The 19,935-nt window shown below is 38.2% G+C and overlaps 1 protein-coding gene and 1 long non-coding RNA gene across 3 annotated transcripts in view; one reads left to right on the top strand and one right to left on the bottom strand.

The window, feature by feature from the left end:
• Window positions 1–5,453: 5,453 nt before the first annotated feature.
• LOC139754153 (uncharacterized) overlaps window positions 5,454–19,935 on the top strand; it is a 40,917-nt gene continuing 26,435 nt past the window's right edge. Inside the window, exon 1 of the long non-coding RNA XR_011713841.1 lies at window positions 5,454–7,983. This is a non-coding gene — a long non-coding RNA (uncharacterized lncRNA). The remainder of the gene's footprint in view (window positions 7,984–19,935) is intronic.
• Window positions 13,524–19,935, bottom strand: part of Cda4 (chitin deacetylase Cda4) — a 33,005-nt gene continuing 26,593 nt past the window's right edge. The window contains exons 10-11 of one of the 2 annotated variants that reach the window (XM_071671300.1): window positions 14,584–14,781; window positions 13,524–14,058 (exon numbers count right to left, since the gene is read on the bottom strand). In XM_071671300.1, coding sequence (XP_071527401.1) covers window positions 13,920–14,058; window positions 14,584–14,781 — 337 coding nt within the window. In that variant the 3' untranslated portion in view covers window positions 13,524–13,919. Of the gene's footprint in view, window positions 14,062–14,583; window positions 14,782–19,935 lie in introns of both variants that reach the window. The other variant, XM_071671289.1, reaches the window with a different exon arrangement.

The raw sequence follows: 19,935 nt of genomic DNA, 5'->3' as shown, positions 1-19,935 counted from the left end.
CGTTTCGAAGCTTCGAATGTCGTGTTGTTGTTTTCATTATTTTCCATTTTCGCGTCGAGGCAGCCGATTTCCTATCTTTCGTCTATTTTTTGATGAACAAAAAGAGATATATCTCGTTTAAACTAAAGTAAATTCGAAATGATTTTGTGCCATAGGGGAATCAGTAACGATTTGCTGAAATATATAAGAATAAACAAAATAACAAGGAAGCCATGGCAATTTTTCTGGACCTACTTGGGGTACAAGAATAAATCAGACGAATGAGCGTAATATATATATATATATATATATATATATATATATATATATATATATATATATATATATATATATATATATATATATATATATATATATCTGAAAAAAGATTCAGTTTTTTTGCAATTACAAAGATCCAAACTACAAGCACAAAGTCAATGAAATTCTCGACAAATCTGAAAAACTTGGCTGCAAAATGTGTCTGAAAATTCACTTCCTTCACTCACATTTGAACCATTTTCCTGTAAACTCTGAAGAGTGTATGTGAGAAACATGAGGGGAAAAGGTTGCAGCAAGACATCAAAGCTGTGGATGAAAAAAAAAAAAAAAGATATCTAAGAAAGCGGGATTTAAGCAAGATGGCAGAGTACTTCTGGTCTGTGAAACGAGATCGCTCACAAGTGCAGGCCAGATAATGAGTAGGAGGAACGATGATTTTCCCCCAGAGGATCATTGATGATTGAGTATGTATCTGTCAAGCATCAATTGAATTCATGATTTACACTCTCTTTGTATTTCAGAGATTTCCTTGTGATAGATATCAATATCATATACATTTGTGTTCTTAGAAACTTCACTGTTCAAGTACAATGCATATCCATAATGTAATGCTTGTAAGAAAACCTGACGTGTTTGTTAAAAAGAAGAATGACTCCGTATTTCTATATATTTCAAATCGGCAGAGCCAAATTGTATAAAGCATTATAGAAAGATGATATAATTTGTTTCAAAATGCATGCCAGTGGAACTGTCCAGGGCAAGAGAAACCGTATAGTATAATCAATGTTGTGATTGTCAAGTGACCACCCTCATCCGTTGCACGTGTGACGTCACAGTCCCCCACCATTGTCCCTCCATGTTTACTCAGGGATGTTCACTGTTGATTCTGAACTTAAAACTAACTCTAGAAGTTTTGTCGACAAATGCCAAGGCAAGTCTTACTGGAAAACCTCGATTGTTAAAACCAGGTGATGATGATGGACACAACGTTTGCATTCAGTGTCGTTATGGAGGAGGTCACTACTTTAAGCCAATCCATTAAAGTTCTTTTATATGATTACTCTGACGGCAAAAACTGGAGACACCTTCATTTAGGTGAGACATTAAATTAGGATTTGTGATATTTTTAATAAATGATGTTTGGATATTTCATGTCAGATTCTCATTGTTATTCCAAAATGGAGTAGTTTCTTTATCCTACTAAAGTATCTCGAAGATGGGTTGGCCTTGAAGATGGGTTTGGGTTTCAGTATATTAGGTAAAATATATATACGTGGTAAAGTGCCTGTATAGTCATACTACAGAAATAGCTTTTGCAGTGTTATTTTGTTTTCCACTTTTAGTCTGATGTGAAGAATGATAGGTAAGATTGGTTGAGGTGGATTTGGATTTTCTTTGTTAAGTTCCGGTTTAGGTAATGATATTTGAGTGTGGGAGAAAGGACTCCTCTCACTTAGTAGAAGTACATTAGACGAGGGCCAAATAATGATATTCCCTCTAAGGCTCAGTCCTCTGTTCTTAATGCTACCTTCGCTAAAGCGGGAGGTGGCAAATATGTATGAAAGACAGGAAAAAAGAGATACATATATTTTTTTTTGGGGGGGAAAGGGGAGTGGGGAGGGCTATGATGACAAAGGGAAATGTGGCTTAAAGGTCAATGAAACACAAAGAAATCAGTAGAATCTATACAGCCTTTACCAGGTTTCTCTTGGAATCTAAGTATACCCTTATTCAATATCACTTTAAAAGTTAGGTTAACATTATGGTGTTTACATTCACTATCTTTGTGGACTGTTCATGGGCATGCTTTGTGATGTTTATTTCCACCCACTGCTCATAACTGATGGGGTGAAAGGAAGATGATGACAATACAGTTGGTGTATTTTGCCTATAATATTGAAAACCTGGGTGTATCTCAGCACTTAGGTTGGTGAAGGTTTTCATAGGTTCTACTGATGGCTATTAGTGTCTATGTGCTTTTATTCCACAATTTCCAAGACCATCTTAACTGTCCTTGCTGTCATTACCATTTGTATTATATAGGGAGGGAGTCCTACACTCGTGGGTTCCCTTCTCTTGAACTTTCACAATAATAAAATACAAGTTTTCAAATTTCTGTATATTGTCCACATTCCCAATCTCATCATTCAATTTATTCTATTCACCCACTACTGATACTGTATGCTGTAAAAGTACTATATACAATAGAATTTAGACAGCTACTAATGAGTTGGTCCTAACCAGGCTGTTTGATAAGAGATCAGAAACTCATAGTTAAGTGTGATTATACTAGGAAGATATATGGATGTTTAATAGAGAGAAGCATGTAAACTTTTATTCTAACCAAAGAGGTGCACTTGTGGACATGACAGTACTGCTTTGAACAGCTTGTAATTGGCAAAACATTCCATATATCAACAATTCACTTGAAAAATAAGAACTGTTTCATTCAGGAGCTTATATTCATTGCTATGGTTGAAATCAGACCACCGTGATATATGCTTCCAGTAGCTTGTTAGATCAAGATTAGTGAAACCCTCGATAATTTTGAATACTTGATTTAGGTCATCTAACCATCTCTCTTCTAAGCTTAATAGATTCAACTTACCTAATTGGCTCTTATATGATTTGTTCTCGGTATAGGATTTTGTAGCTTGCCTTTATATTCTTTCTATCCTGTTTATCTTTTTTAATATAGGGTGACCAAAACTGAACACAATATTCAAACTGGGGAGACACTAGTTTCTTGTTGAGAGTGAAGATGATTTCCTCGACTCAGATTTGAGAGCCCTACCCCTGAATCCAAGAATTTTGTGTGCCCTTTTTATTGTGCATTGCTTACTTGGCTTTAGGTCTATAGTGAGTCTTTTTTTGTCATTTACTTTTTGTGTGTCAACAGAATCCATAGCATAGCTTGCCTTTTTATTCTTATGGCCACTTCTGAGCCCAATCTGTGAGTTTATTAGTGTAAGTTTGAAATTGTAGACATTCAGTTTCTGTTGTAGATTCATTTTCCATCATAGAATCATCTGTGAATTGGATCATCAGTGCTTTCTGATATCATACAGTTTTACATCTGACCATTGTAAGGTTTAACTATTAATTACTACTCTTTGTTTATGGCTAGTTAGTTAATTTCCCAGCCACTAAAGAATAGCCCTCTCTCTATACCATGTGATGTAATTTTCATGCGTAACTTTATCAAATGCTTTTTGAAAACTTAAGTAGATGACGTAAGCTGATTTACTTTTACCAGACATGTTTACTATATCATAAAAGAAATCAAGCAAATTTGTCAGACATTAGCAAATTTGTTGGAAACCACACTGAGCATTGTTTGTTACATGGTAATCTTCTTAATGATTTACAAATGACTGCAAATTACAAATGATGGTATCCAGAAGTTTACTAACAACAGACTTTAACCTCCTGTAGAGTGCTTTTAATGATTTTGTCCATTGTGTTAGGCAGATTTGAGGAATTTTCAAATTCTTTTTTTCTTGTTGAATTGGAGGAAACAAGTTAAAAGATGAGAAAAAGAACATGTAAACCTCTCATTTAATAAGTTGTACAATAATAGAGAATGTATAAGACCTGGGGTCCCTCAATTGTAAAACTCAGTACCCAAACAGTCCAAATAGGTAATTACAGTCATCACACAGTATGACAAATAGATAAGCCAAAATTAGCCAAAATTTGTCAAAATAGTAGCTTATTCCTTCAAGATTGTGTTGTGTTCAATTGAGCTGGTAGAAGAGTGCTTTAGATAAAAAGGGAAAGATTTGTAGCCATTCAGAAAAAGTAATTTCTCCGTAGTATTCTCAACAGATCAGTCTCTTAAACTTCATCATACATTGTATAACCTCAACATTTTCTTATCTAAATTGAATAAGTTTATTTCTAATAGACAGAATTCATAGGATTTCTTACTCTGTAGCCTACTGCTGTATTCTATATGAGGAATGAAAAACATGAGTGCTGTTTTGATGACCTGAACTTACTTGGAAAAGATAAAGAGGTTTCCTAATTAAAACTTATAGAATTATTAAATACCAATTTTCTCTGCAACTACCTAAGGCTATAACTGACAGATTTCACTGTAATGAGGCTTATCACTTTTTCCTCAACAGGATTGTTAACATGTAGTAGTTGAGAGTAACACATTTAAAATTAAACAACAAATATTTTGCCTCTAGTTCTTGACTGGCATCATCATTTGTGGCTCACATACATTAAGTTCATAAATTTTATGTTAGCATTTTCATTCTTTATAACACAAAAGCTTGCCAGGATTTAAACCCATACAGGTCCAATCCTGGGCTGGCTAGTATGATCAATAATGATAACTGTTACATCACAGAGGCTCATGTGATGCATTTATTGACAGTTGACCATAATATTGAACAAGTTAATAATGAATGTCTTGTCATTATTTGGTGACAGTTGTATTAATCTTAAGGCTGGGCCAAGATCACTACCTAACTGTTGGTAGGGGCTGAAGTGTCGGCCAGCCGTATAACTGAGTAGACAATTGGGATAGTAGAATCTATGTTATTCTTATATATTTTCTAAGTTCAGTATAATGGCAAGTGTGCCAAAAGATTATAATGATGACAAGGTAGCACAACTGCTTTGGAGACATGTCATCACCATACTGGTTTTATCCCTTACTGCTATCTTACAAATGCATTTCCTCCGTATGTTTTATGTTCTTCTTGGGTAAATGAAGGCCTGTATCTCTCATTTCAAGGTTGTTTTATAATCCTTAGATGTTATTAGTTTCATGAGAAATAGTACATAGTTTAGATATGATGTATGTCAATGTTTGAGAGATTGATATGGTGTGAACACTTTATAATCTCTTTGACCTAAAGGGGGTCACCACGGCAAAAGAGTCTCCTCTACAGATGAACTCCAGTGCCACTTCTTAGCTTTTAGTGCCTCACCCTTAACTGGCACCTGGCAGAGGGCAACTTTAGTGCAGTGTTCATAGACTAAGGAGCATTATAGAGAAATCATTATTATTACTTGATTAACTTCGAATCATTTCCCTTATATATGTATATATATCAGACATTGTTCTGCCAACTCTTCTGAACATAACTGAAGCAATTTGGTTGGCATACACTGTTATTCTAGTACATTTAGGTATATTTTGGGGTTTTGTAAACTAAAGCAATTTAGATAGGGGAGAAAGAATACTTCCCACGTATTCCCTGCGTGTCGTAGAAGGCGACTAAAAGGGGAGGGAGCGGGTGGCTGGAAATCCTCCCCTTTCTTGTTTTTTTTTTAATTTTCCAAAAGAAGGAACAGAGAAGGGGGTCAGGTGAGGATATTCCCTCTAAGGCCCAGTTCTCTGTTCTTAACGCTACCTCGCTAACGCGGGAAATGGCAAATAGTATGAAAAAAAAAAAAAAACGTTGTTATTCTGATACCTCAAGATATATTTGAGGGTTTTGTCACACCCCTTACCACATTTAAGTATAAGGTATTAAAGGCATCATTGTTCAGCATAATTTTGCCAACATTAGCCAGGCTAGAAAGCAATGTGAACATATGCAGGATAGCACCATGCAGCTGCCAATTAAGTTTTTGTGTAAGCATTTTATTGTAGTTATTTTTCAGGAAGAGAGAGAAAAAGAAAAGGAAAAAAATTTATGTTGCATTTTGTAATCATTATTACACTTGCACTGATGTGAATTTTTACTAAGATGTTTTCCTTACAATTGAGTTAGTTATGATATTTATTTGCATTCCTTTTATTTACAATATACTGTACCTTAATTTATTTGCATCATTAAGATAAAGTTTTTTTGCATATTCTAATAATAATATTAATTTTATTTTATTTTGCTTTGTCGCTGTCTCCCGCGTTAGCGAGGTAGCGCAAGGAAACAGATGAAAGAATGGCCCAACCCACCCACATACACATGTATATACATACACGTCCACACACACAAATACACATACCTATACATCTCAATGTATACATATATATACACACACAGACATATACATATATACGCATGTACATAATTCATACTGTCTACCTTTATTTATTCCTATCGCCACCTCGCCACACATGGAATAACAACCCCCTCCCCCCTCATGTGTGCAAGGTAGCGCTAGGAAAAAGACAACAAAGGCCCCATTCGTTCACACTCAGTCTCTAGCTGTCATGTAATAATGCACCAAAACCACAGCTCCCTTTCCACATCCAGGCCCCACAGAACTTTCCATGGTTTACCCTAGATGCTTCACATGCCCTGGTTCAATCCATTGACAGCACGTCAACCCCGGTATACCACATCGTTCCAATTCACTCTATTCCTTGCATGCCTTTCACCCTCCTGCATGTTCAGGCCCCAATCACTCAAAATTTTTTTCACTCCATTTTTCCACCTCCAATTTGGTCTCCCACTTCTCGTTCCCTCCACTTCTGACATGTATATCCTCTTGGTCAATCTTTCCTCACTCATTCTCTCCATGTGACCAAACCATTTCAAAACACCCTCTTCTGCTCTCTCAACCACACTCTTTTTATTTCCACACACCTCTCTTACCCTTACATTACTTACTCGATCAAACCACCTCACACCACACATTGTCCTCAAACATCTCATTTCCAGCACATCCACCCTCCTGTGCACAACTCTATCCATAGCCCACGCCTCGCAACCATACAACATCGTTGGAACCACTATTCCTTCAAACATACCCATTTTTGCTTTCCGAGATAATGTTCTCGACTTCCAAACATTCTTCAAGGCTCCCAGAATTTTCGCCCCCTCCCCCACCCTATGATTCACTTCCGCTTCCATGGTTCCATCCGCTGCCAGATCCACTCCCAGATATCTAAAACACTTTACTTCCTCCAGTTTTTCTCCAATAATGATAATATTAATGTATATCCCATTAAGTGATTTCAGAGTTCATAGGCTTATAACTAAACAGGTTTTATTTGTGCTCATTTTGGTAGTTTGTTAGATTTGTTATTCAAGAAAATTCTTATTGAATAAAGATGATTCTTGAATTTTTGTGTCATCAATCAAAGCAGGTCTTACTTTGAAATTTTTATCTCCTACCCTGCCATCATATTCTATGTATTGTGGTGTCTGAGAAAAAGGATGTAGTAGCCACATGACATGATTTTCCCCTAAATTTCTGTATGAATAAGGTCACCTTTATATACCAGTGACACAAGCATAGATAATGCAATTTTATGTTAATCTTTTTAAGAGATTTTCACAAGTTCCATATCTCTTACAATCTCTGTATGGAACTATTTGCTTCATTCAAAAGCATGTCCATTTGTTTCGGATAAGATAATTAAAATAGTCGCAGGGACTACGAGTCTCCATAAATGACAATGCAGCTGTGGTTCCTGATGTTGTGGCATCAGAATCATAAAAGATCTGGTACATGATTTTCATTCTGAATCCAGTCCCACTTTACATCACTTCATTTATTCACGTATGCATACAGACAGGGTGTTGTCTCCTTAACCTCACTACTGTTGATACATTCACTTTTTATTTCCTAAGATTTAGAGCCATTGGTATTTTCATTAAAGCAGGTTATAGATCCTGTTCATTACTGGCAAATTCACATTCTTTATCAATAATGTATTCCATTATAGGTCTGTCTTTCGGATGATTGAGGTCTAACAAGTCTCGGTGAATTTCACGCCTGCACTGGCTGTACATTGCAATAATTCCCTATGAGGTAAGTGAATGCTTAGTATCACTGACCAGCCCTGCTCTTGGATATTTATTCAAGATGATGATATTTGGCCATTTTTCATGCCCCACAGTCTTTCATTTAAAACTTAGGGTTGAAGTAGAGAGCATAAATATGTCATGAGATATTGGTTCCCAGCATGTAAATTCATATGATTGGATGATAACTTCCTGGCAGTTATTCACATATTGCCATTCCAGTTTTGAATACCGATGTTGCACTGACAACATCAGAAACTTCACATGAAGCAAGTGACTTCTTGACTCATTTTTTTGCCTATTTCTTTTGGATGAAACTTATAAGGCAGGGCCTGTCATTTTATTTATTTAATTCCATTTAGCTCTGATGCTAGATTTTCATCTGTTGAATCAGTATGTACAAAACATTTTGCTCATGAGTATATTTTCAACTTTTAAATCATTATTTACAAAACATATTGCTCGCTTAGCAGTGGCATTGGATTTGGGACATGCCTTCATTTGTAAAAGTAGATACAAAGAAAATGATTTGTCCATAAAATCTTTGCTATTGCTTCATTGTCTTGAACCAAGTAACCATTTTCCATAATCAGTAGACTGGTTCACTTCATACTGAGTCTCTTCAAACATCAATATAAAACTCCTTAAGGTTGCTTTAGTTACTTTCGTACTGATGTTTACTTTTAGGGATAAATCTTGTATTACCTTTATGTGAATGTACATATTACTCTTATCATTGTGGTTAATATTGTCTTCTGTCTTTCTATCTATCTGTCTATATATCTATCTATCTATATCTCTGATACTCATTCCCTCCAGGAACTCCCATCAAGGGATGGTCATGGCAAAGGTCTCCACTCATCCCTGTCCTTACATGCCTCCCTCACGCCATTCCATGCATTCTTCCTCAGTTTCTCTCCCCCTGGTATTCCTCCACCTGATTTGCCCATGTCACAGGTGGTCTTCTGCTCACACCAACCCCTTTATTTGTACTATCATGCACTCTTCTTGTAAATCCCAATCTTGCATTCTTTCATCATGCCTAAACCACTTCAAAGTATTACGTTTCATCCATTCTACCACTCCACAATTCATTCCCCTTGCATTCTTTGCCATACCTTATCTCTCATACACCTTTTCATCTGTCTTCATTCCATCTAGTTACACCACATTCTCTTTTCAATAGTTCATTTCCACAGCTGGATTCATGAACTCTGTGCCTCATTCCACGTCCCTGTTTGCAGCATAGGTCAGATTTGGGAGGACTATGCTGTCCCTCAGTCCTCTCTTCACTTCCATACTTGCACCTCTACCCTTCATTATTCTATTAAGGGACCCAGTGACTCTTCTACCTTGTACTGCTGTCTCCCTCGTCTCTCCTTTTCAAATCCCCACATTTACCCAAGACAACTCCCAGATACTTAAATTCACTCTCTTCTTCCAGTCTCCCCCCCCCCCCAAAAAAAAAAAAAGAAATTATACACTTCACAATTTAGTACACTTTTTCCTTTCACTCTATATGGTTTTACAACATCTTTGTGCTGCTTTCTTAGACAATAGGCATTTCTTTATCTCTTCATTTCATCATTGTGAATTTGTTTTGGAATAAGACCATCTTCTATGCATTGGTATGTATGTACCCTCTACTGATGAAAGTTTTACTTATTTTTATTTTATTCTGTGTCCTTATTATTTTCATTTATGAAATCATTCCAGATTTCTTTTTCATGAGCAAGGTGAAGATTGTTAAAATTTGTAAGTCTAAGATCTGATATTTTTTGCAGCTTTCATGTTTATCTGCATCTTATCTTTTCTAACAAGGGTTTTGGTTGATTTTAAGATATGGCTTCTGGTTGTTCCATCTATGCATCTTTTGAAGATGTGTTTTTCGCTGATAACATCATCTGAAAAATCTATAAACTTGAAAGGTTGTGATTAGGTCTGCACTTACCCTTCTGTCTTCAAGTTCAAGGTTTCTTACCTTTTCCTGTAACTCAACCTTCATAATTTATGTATTGTAACTACTGTCACAATACATAATGTAAATTTTACTCTGTTCATTGATTATTATGTTTGTTTAGAATGTATAAGAATATATGCTTAATTAATTACCATATCAACATAGTTTAGTGATAGCTACTACCACTAGATGCCATCTTTTTGTTTTCGCTTTGGTGCAATACATTCAGCTCCTGCTCAAGAATGTTTCTTTTCATTCAGTCTGGATGCCAAGTTATTGTAACATAATGGCAGTGGTATCATTGAACCAGTGAGGCTATAATTTCATAGAGCAGCCTCAAGGAAGATGGAGATGGCATGGCAGTTTAATCATTTTGCAACTTGTGAGCTAACTTTAACATGGTTGTCTTTGTTATTGCTAGTGGGAAGCAACCTGATGCTTTCTTGCTATTCTGATCTTGAGTCTGGAAGTATACTCAACAGCAGGCAACATGGAAGGGAATTATAGTGGTGTGTATCAGCAGGGAATGGTGATGCAGCTGAAATGTCAAGTATAGGCCCCTCAGATGTCTACACTTACAAGCTTTGATGTTCAGTCGACTCACAGATTGAGTGACTGGAAACTGTGGCAATGGATGTTTGAAATCTATCCTATTTTGTTGAGAGGATGCAAAGCTGGAGATAATCAGGGTTTCTGTGTTTGTAATCTCTGTTGGTCTGGAGACTTTGAAGATAAGATAATGTCAGAAAATTTAAAGAAGTCATAGGTGGGTAGTAGTTAGTAGGCAGTCAGTGACCAGGGAGGTATATTTCCAGTACTACACGCTTGGGTGTCAGGAGGGTTAGTGATGGCTTCCAAATGTGCCCTCACTTCAATGGTTTTCAAGTTGCTCTCCTCAGACTTGGGTAGCTGTCTTTTCTTTGTGCATTACCCACATGTAGGCTACTTGCTTTCTGTCCACAAACATACAATCTCCTTGTCATACATACATACATGTGCTAGCCCTGCCTTTTGGCAAAATGGTAGGAACAACAAATAGAGGTAGTAGGTAAGAACACCTAGGCATTAGCAGTAGGTAGAAATGGAAGGTAGAAGCAGTAGTCAGAAATATTTGGTCAGAAGCACTGGGTAGAAGTAGTCAGTAGGAACATTTGGTAGGATCCTTTACAGAGTGCTATAGTTGCCCTCTGCTAGTGGCCTCTTAAGGGTGAGGCACTAAAGGCTACTAAGAAGTAGTACTGAAGTTCACAAGTTATGGAGACTTAATTGCTGTGGCCACCCCTTTAAGGAAGTTCCAGTTGGGAACAGGCGTCAGATATATGGATAGATAGGGTTTAACAGATACGTTTGAGGATTGTATGAGTGATGTATTATATTGCTTTGCAGAGCAACATGGCAAAATCATGTGGTTCATTATTGCAACATGGTTTATGGACAGGCTGATATTGGATATCAGGAAGGGAAGGATAAGAGAAAAACTCACATCTATCAAGGAATTAGTTTTCCACATTGCCATTGATACCATCTGACCACATACTTGACAAGTAAAGTAACAAGTGACACAGACCATCTGTCTATGAATTGGACAAGTGAAGTAACAAGTGACATAGACTGTCAGACCACGTACTAACAATGAAGTTACAAGTTGTGGTATAACCTAAGATGTGGCAACGTGACATGTGAGACATGGGAATGCTGTAGTTGTTGTTCTGTATGCGGGTGGAATAAAGAGATGCGCTAGCTGCCCACTGTTTTATATATCCAGATCCTGCAGATATATGACACGACACAAGTGACTAGGATCTGTACACTTGACAGGATCAGGACATGAACGAAAGTTTCAGAAGAGTTTCTTCAACTCTCTGTCTTTCCTTACCCACCCCTGCTCCACACAATTTGACAAATTGTAATCTTGGAATGTAATCATTAGTAACATTCCTTTTGTCTTGGAATTGATATGATTATGATTCCTTGGTCTTCCTAGAGGATGTGGAATTGAAATGACTACAATTCCTTAGAAAATGTAGAATCAATTCCAGTGATTATGATTCCTGATCACGATCACATTTCTGTTATGTAGGCTGTTCAAGACTTTCTCCGTAAAGGGTGAGATTAGTTTGTGGTTGATTTGAGAGGTTTCTCTTAATTATGTTTGTGTGTTCTTTGGAAGAAGGTATGTCATTGAAATGGGTCAGGAGTGCTTCATGAGTTGGAACTGGATTGGTGAGGTGTGGATCTTCTTAACCATACACCAGACTTGGTTGCTTTTGGTCAGGTTGCTGGTTTAGGTTATTCATGGAGCTATTATGAGTTTGGATTTGCTCTCTGATTTTTGCTGATGGCGAGGGGCTTGTATGAGCTGGTTTCTCATGTTTTATGAGGTGTATAACATGTGAAGAGAAGTTTAGGTTATATTTCTTCATGTGTCCTTTTTGCTGGTTTGGTTGGGGACGTTGATAAAGTATATGATAGCATGATTTAGGGATGGGAAATCATCTGTACTGAACTTTTGTAGTTTTGTTTCCATGGGCTCTGTGAAGCCTGGCCGCTATGCTTTTATGTAGTTTGTTTATGTCTTTTTGATGATTTTATGGATTGGGTGAACCAGGTGGAGTGTCATTAGGATGGGCAGGATCAGAGGACTCCGGGCAAGGTGGTCCTTGTGTGAAGGTTTAGTAAGCAGAAGGTGATGTTGCATAGATTGAGGATATTGAGAGGTTGCATTGGTATATGGGTAGTTCACCTCTTTGATCTTGGTTGTAAATGCTGAGCCAAGTGGTATGGTGGTCATTGAAACTGCTACACAGATAAGAGTTGGTTATGCTTGTGAGGTTTTGTAGTTGAGGAATATATCTGGAGGGGAGGTATGTAGGTGTTGATTGTGTTGTAGATGGTACTTTAAAGTTTACTTTTATGGGCTGTATTTCTAAGGTGTTTTCATTGTTTTATGGCTGCTTTGTAGTGTTGTTAGGTGTTGGAGAATAGTATGGTTTGGAGGACAAGCTTTAGAAATACTACTTGTTCTTGTTGTGTGTCTTCTCTTACAGTTGTGTAGTTATAGAAAGTTGGGAGGGACAATTTGTATCCAATGAGGGCTATGTAGACATTATGTTCTCAGTGTGTTTGTTCGTGATGGCATTGGCATTGAGTCACAGGATGTTAGTTTGTTGCTCGGACTCTGTAAAGCTGTAGGGTTTGTGAAGAGTGAGACTGAGAATATTATGCTGTTGTTTGTAGGGTGTTTGTATTGGGGCTGGGGGGCTGGGGTTGTGAAAGGTTTTGAGAGCCACTGTCCAAGTGGTTGCTGCTGATCCATTGCTCTTAGTAATCTTTAAATGGAAATGGTGCACTTGGAGCATTTGTTGTAGTTGCCTTATTGTGATGGGCATTTGTCAGAGGTTTACTGGTGGTCAAGGGTTAGAGTTAAACATCACCAGCTTGCTATAGTAGTTTGGAGATAACATTGGGGCCATCATATCTCAGAAGTGAAAAACTTGTCATAAAATATTTGGGTATGATCCATGGTCCAGTACAGCAGTTTGGAACAGCTTTGTGCACGTCAGATTTGCATGTTAATGAAACATACATTTAGTGATTTCTTTATTATAATTGACATTTTACTCCCTTGCATCAAAATTGATGAAAATGATGAAAGTTGATGTTTGTAAGATGTACCCTAATGGAGATATCATGAGGTGTCATATTATGACATATTGTGTGAAGCTCTTGTCCGTGACGCTTTTCAGAAGTTTCCTAGTTTGAAATTCTAGTTCGCAAGTCACATCTTCACACAGACCAATTGTTTCATCGTTAAAATCATCTCCTGTGTGTTTTTACTTACATAAATGTATTTAGTGCAGCTTTGGAAAAACATATGGAAAGCCAGGAATGCAAATCATAAATAGTATAAAAAAAGAAAAATTATCAGTTAGTCATATGGGCATGATGGTGGCTGGAGGAGTGGTAGGTAATGAAGAAAAGGATTAAGCTGCAGCTTCTAGGGGTGTGCCTTCTTCCCTGCCAGTTGAGAAGAATTGGTAGTTATCCCTCAGGCGTCCTTGGCCACTAGCATCCCACACCCATGGGTACACCTCAGGGCAGTTCCGGCATGTTACCATGTACCTGCTGAAAAAATATTATGAAATTGCTTCCACTATCTGAAGTCAACTCTACCATTTTCTACTTTACAATTATGCATCTCTCCCACCGGCAGTTCTTTTTACTCTTCTCCTTACTAGTAATCAAACCTTATATTTTACTTTCATGAAATGTGCATCACTTTTGGAATTCGCTATAAGCCATGGGGAGAGTCATTGCTGTACTCCACACCACCACCACCACCACCATGGGGACCCACCTTGAACCGTGGGAAGTCAGTGCTATACTCCCTACCACCACCACCATGGGAACCCACCTTCAGTCATCGGGAGAGTTTTTGCTGTACTCCCCACCACCATCACCACCATGGGGGCCCACCTGGAGCCACAGAAAGTCATTGCTATACTCCCCACCACCAACCCCATGGGAACCCACCTTGAGTCACAGGGAGAGTTTTTGCTGTGCTCCCCACCATCACCATGGGGACCCATCTTGAGTCACAGGAGGATATTTTGTTGTACTCCCCACCTACACACCATAGAGACCTACCTGGAGGCAGTGGAGCTAGTGTAGTTGTCGAACAAGGGTTTCAGTGTAAGCTTGCAAGACTTGGCCTTGGGACATGGTGGATCTGGGTAATATTTCTGTCGACAATCCCAAGGTTGGAAATTGTTAAGGACGTTAAGTTTCTGTGGCGTTGTAACCCACTGTAGAGCCTCTGTCACGGTTGTGTAGTACACATCGTCGCTGTTCATGAGAGGAAATAGAATCATTAATAGTCAGTAATGGTGTATTGGCACTAGTAATCCTCTAAGCATTACAGTACCAAACTTAGTGATCCTGTCAGTTTGGTCACACATGAATTACACTAACAAATTCTGATTCATGAAAAGAAATCAGCCTTCATGCTTTTATGGATGACCTATAGTAGTGTGAATTTATCTTGTTATGGGAGGTATTTATTGAAACAGGATGTACATGTGTGAGAGAAGTATGTGACATGCAGAAGAGATGTGGGCATGGGAGAAAAGGTAATGACTGGTGAGATGAGGAAGTTAAGTTGTTAGTGAGAGATATGTCCATAACTGGATCATCCAGCATTAGAAAAAGAAGGAAAGAGAAAGATCCTTTCCTTGAGTTTGTGCATACGGTGCCATGAAATATTCTAGTTTAATATAACAATTCAATAAAATATATTATCAACTTATTTAGCCTGCCACCTGATTAGTCTTCTTCATACCTTACCTATACAAAGGGAAGTCTGGTACATGTAAGTTCTCCAGTTATACTAGTAAACTCATACACATTTGCTACAAATGCAGATATAACAAATAACAAGATTATTTTTTTGTAAAATCACTTGTCAAAATGAGTCAACAGTTTTATTAGCCATATTTCCTAGTCAGGGTGTCAGATATGACTTATCCATATGGACTCCAGCTGAAAAACTCTGCAAACTTATACAGAGTCAAATGAAGACTTATAATGATGTGAAAAGAAACTTATCGTCCTTCTAGGAAGATAATGAAGGAATTAATATTTTCCTTCCTATCTTTACAGTTTTCCTGCCAAGACCCTTGTTTGAATCCGTTGCTGAGGTTAACTTTTTTTCCAGAGGCTGTTGCAGTCGTTAACCTTTTTTTTTCATTGAGGCTATTGCATGGGGTAACATTTTTTATCTGAGGCTATTGCAGAAGTTAACCTTTTTTTTACTAAGGCTACTGCATTGGTTAATATTTTCAGTCTGAGGATATTGTAGATGTTAAATGTTGCAGCGATGCTACCTTTTTTTATCTGAGGCTGTTGCAGCGATGCTACCTTTTTTTATCTGACGCTGTTGCAGCAATGCTACCTTTTTTTATCTGAGGCTGTTGCAGTGGTTAACCTTTATAATCTGAGGCTTTTCCATGGTTGACTATTTTTGTATGAAGCTATTGCAGTTTTTAACCTTTTTGATTTGAAGCTGTTGCAGTGGTTAAACTTTTTTATCTGAGGCTATTAGAGTGTTAATCTTTTTCATTAAAGATTGTTGCAGTGGTTACTCTTTTTATCTGAGGCTATTTTGGTGGTTTACTTTTTTTAGCTGTGGCTATTGCAGTGATTAACCTTTTTATTCTATGGCTGTTGCTGTGGTTAATCGTTTTAATCTAAGGCTGTTACAGTGGTTGACCTCCTTTATCTGAGGCAATTGCAGTGATTAACCTATTTTTTTCATTTGCTTAAAGTATACGTATGTAAGTAGGAGAGATGGCCAGAGAGCATTATTGGATTACGTGTTAATTGACAGGCGCGCAAAAGAGAGACTTTTGGATGTTAATGTGCTGAGAGGTGCAACTGGAGGGATGTCTGATCATTATCTTGTGGAGGCAAAGGTGAAGATTTGTATGGGTTTTCAGAAAAGAAGAGAGAATGTTGGGGGGAAGAGGGTGGTGAGAGTAAGTGAGCTTGGGAAGGAGACTTGTGTGAGGAAGTACCAGGAGAGACTGAGTACAGAATGGAAAAAGGTGAAAACAAAGGAGGTAAGGGGAGTGGGGGAGGAATGGGATGTATTTAGGGAAGCAGTGATGGCTTGTGCAAAAGATGCTTGCGGCATGAGAATCGTGGGAGATGGGTTGATTAGAAACATAAGTGAGTAGTGGAATGAAGAAGTAAAATTATTAGTGAAAGAGAAGAGAGAGGCATTTGGACGATTTTTGCAGGGAAAAAATGCAAATGAGTGGGAGACGTATAAAAGAAAGAGACAGGGGGTCAAGAGAAAGGTGCAAGAGGTTAAAAAGAGGGCAAATGAGAGTTGGGGTCATAGAGTATCATTAAATTTTAGGGAGAGTAAAAAGATGTTCTGCAAGGAGGTAAGTAAAGTGCGTAAGACAAGGGAGCAAATGGGAACTTCAGTGAAGGGGGCTAATGGGGAGGTGATAACAAGTAGTGGTGATGTGAGAAGGAGATGGAGTGAGTATTTTGAAGGTTTGTTGAATGTGTTTGATGATAGAGTGGCAGTTATAGGGTGTTTTGGTCGAGGTGGTGTGCAAAGTGAGAGGGTTAGGGAAAATGATTTGGTAAACAGAGAAGAGGTAGTAAAAGCTTTACGGAAGATGAAAGCCGGCAAGGCAGCAGGTTTGGATGGTATTGCAGTGGAATTTATTAAAAAAGGGGGTGACTGTATTGTTGACTGGTTGGTAAGGTTATTTAATGTATGTATGATTCATGGTGAGGTGCCTGAGGATTGGCGGAATGCGTGCATAGTGCCATTGTATAAAGGCAAAGGGGATAAGAGTGAGTGCTCAAATTACAGAGGTATAAGTTTGTTGAGTATTCCTGGTTAATTATATGGGAGGGTATTGATTGAGAGGGTGAAGGCATGTACAGAGCATCAGATTGGGGAAGAGCAGTGTGGTTTCAGAAGTGGTAGAGGATGTGTGGATCAGGTGTTTGCTTTCAAGAATGTATGTGAGAAATACTTAGAAAAGCAAATGGATTTGTATGTAGCATTTATGGATCAGGAGAAGGCATATGATAGAGTTGATAGAGATGCTTTGTGGAAGGTACTAAGAATATATGGTGTGGGAGGCAAGTTGTTAGAAGCAGTGAAAAGTTTTTATCGAGGATGTAAGGCATGTGTATGTGTAGGAAGAGAGGAAAGTGATTGGTTCTCAGTGAATGCAGGTTTGCGGCAGGGGTGTGTGATGTCTCCATGGTTGTTTAATTTGTTTATGGATGGGGTTGTTAGGGAGGTGAATGCAAGAGTTTTGGAAAGAGGGGCAAGTATGCACTCTATTCTGGATGAGAGAGCTTGGGAAGTGAGTCAGTTGTTGTTCGCTGATATAGCACTGGTGGCTGATTCATGTGAGAAGCTGCAAAAGCTGGTGACTGAGTTTGGTAAAGTGTGTGAGAGAAGAAAGTTAAGAGTAAATGTGAATAAGAGCAAGGTTATTAGGTACAGTAGGGTTGAGGGTCAAGTCAATTGGGAGGTCAAGTCAATTGGGAGGTAAGTTTGAATGGAGAAAAACTGGAGGAAGTAAAGTGTTGTAGATATCTGGGAGTGGATCTGGCAGTGGATGGAACTATGGAAGCGGAAGTGAATCATAGGGTGGGGGAGGGGGCGAAAATCCTGGGAGCCTTGAAGAATGTGTGGAAGTCGAGAACATTATCTCCGAAAGCAAAAATGGGTATGTTTGAAGGAATAGTGGTTCCAACAATGTTGTATGGTAGCGAGGCGTGGGCTATGGATAGAGGAGGGTGGATGTGCTGGAAATGAGATGTTTGAGGACAATATGTGGTGTGAGGTGGTTTGATTGAGTAAGTAATGTAAGGGGAAGAGGGATGTGTGGAAATAAGAAGAGCATGGTTGAGAGAGCAGAAGAGGGTGTTTTGAAAAGGTTTGGGCACATGGAGAGAATGAGTGAGGAAAGATTGACCAAGAGGATATATGTGTCGGAGGTGGAGGGAATGAGGAGAAGTAGGAGACCAAATTGTAGGTGGAAAGATGGAGTGAAAAAGATTTTGAGTGATCGGGGCCTGAACATGCAGGAGGGTGAAAGGCGTGCAAGGAATAGAGTGAATTGGATCGATGTGGTATACCGGGGTTGACGTGCTGTCAATGGATTGAATCAGGGCATGTGAAGCGTATGGGGTAAACCATGGAAAGTTCTGTAGGGCCTGGATGTGGAAAGGGAGCTGTGCTTTAGGGCATTATTGCATGACAGCTAGAGACTGAGTGTGAACGAATGGGGCCTTTGTCTTTTCCTAGCACTACCTCGCACGCATGAGAGGGGAGGGGGATGTTATTCCATGTGTGGTGAGGTGGTGATGGGAATGAATAAAGGCAGTGTGAATTGTGTGCATGTATATATATGTATATGTCTGTGTGTGTATATATATGTGTACATTGAGATGTATGGGTATGTATATTTGCGTGTGGGGACGTGTATGTATATACATGTGTATGGGGGTGGGTTGGGCCATTTCTTTCGTCTGTTTCCTTGCACTACCTCGCAAACACGGGAGACAGCGACAAAGCAAAATGAAAAAAAAAATGATGTTGTAGCTACTTTATCCCGGGTTTATCACATTTTGCAGCAACCCTGTCTCATGTTTATCATATTTCATAGCTATCCCATGTTTATAAAATTTTAAGGTGCTCTTGTCCCATACTTAGCACATTTTGTGGCTCTCTTTTCCCATACTTACCACATTTTGCAGTTGTTTAATGCCATAGTCCCACATTCATCATATATTCATGGCTCAATTATCCTGTGTTTAAGTTTGCCAAATTTCAGTGCTCTCTTGAAATGTATATTGTATTTTCCAGATCTCTTACCCCAGATCTATTTCATGGCACCTGTGTCCCATATTTATCATATTTCACTAATCCTGTCCCTTGTTTATCATATTATGCTGTTCCCGTATTCCACATTTATCATATTTTGCTGTTCCCATATTTATGAAATTTCACAGCATTTTATCTCATTTATTACATTCCATGGTTCCACCACTCTATTTTTATTACATTTTGCATCACATTTAACCCATTTTTCTCATATTTCGAGGCTTTCCCAATCCCATATTTTAATTGCAGCTCCTCCACCCCATATTTTATATTTCATGGCTCCCCTGTTCCTTATTTATATTTTGCCAAGTCCCAATCCCCTTTTTTTTATATTTCATGTCATCTCTATCCCATATTTATCATATTTCATGGAACCCGCTATCCCATATTGTCTCATATCGTGGCACCCTTATTCCATGTTTATTACATTTTGTAGCTTCCGGCTTATCTATCCCATATTTATATTTCACTGCAACCATATCTAATGATAATATTTCTTGACTCCCCTATCCCATATTTATTGCACTTTATGACTCCCCTTTCCATATTTATCACATTTAATTGATTCCTTGTTT

The sequence above is a fragment of the Panulirus ornatus genome, chromosome 2, assembly GCF_036320965.1.
Source record: "Panulirus ornatus isolate Po-2019 chromosome 2, ASM3632096v1, whole genome shotgun sequence".
Taxonomy (NCBI): domain Eukaryota; kingdom Metazoa; phylum Arthropoda; class Malacostraca; order Decapoda; family Palinuridae; genus Panulirus; species Panulirus ornatus.
Note: the sequence above shows the minus strand (reverse complement) of the source record. Positions and strands in the feature narration are given on the sequence as shown.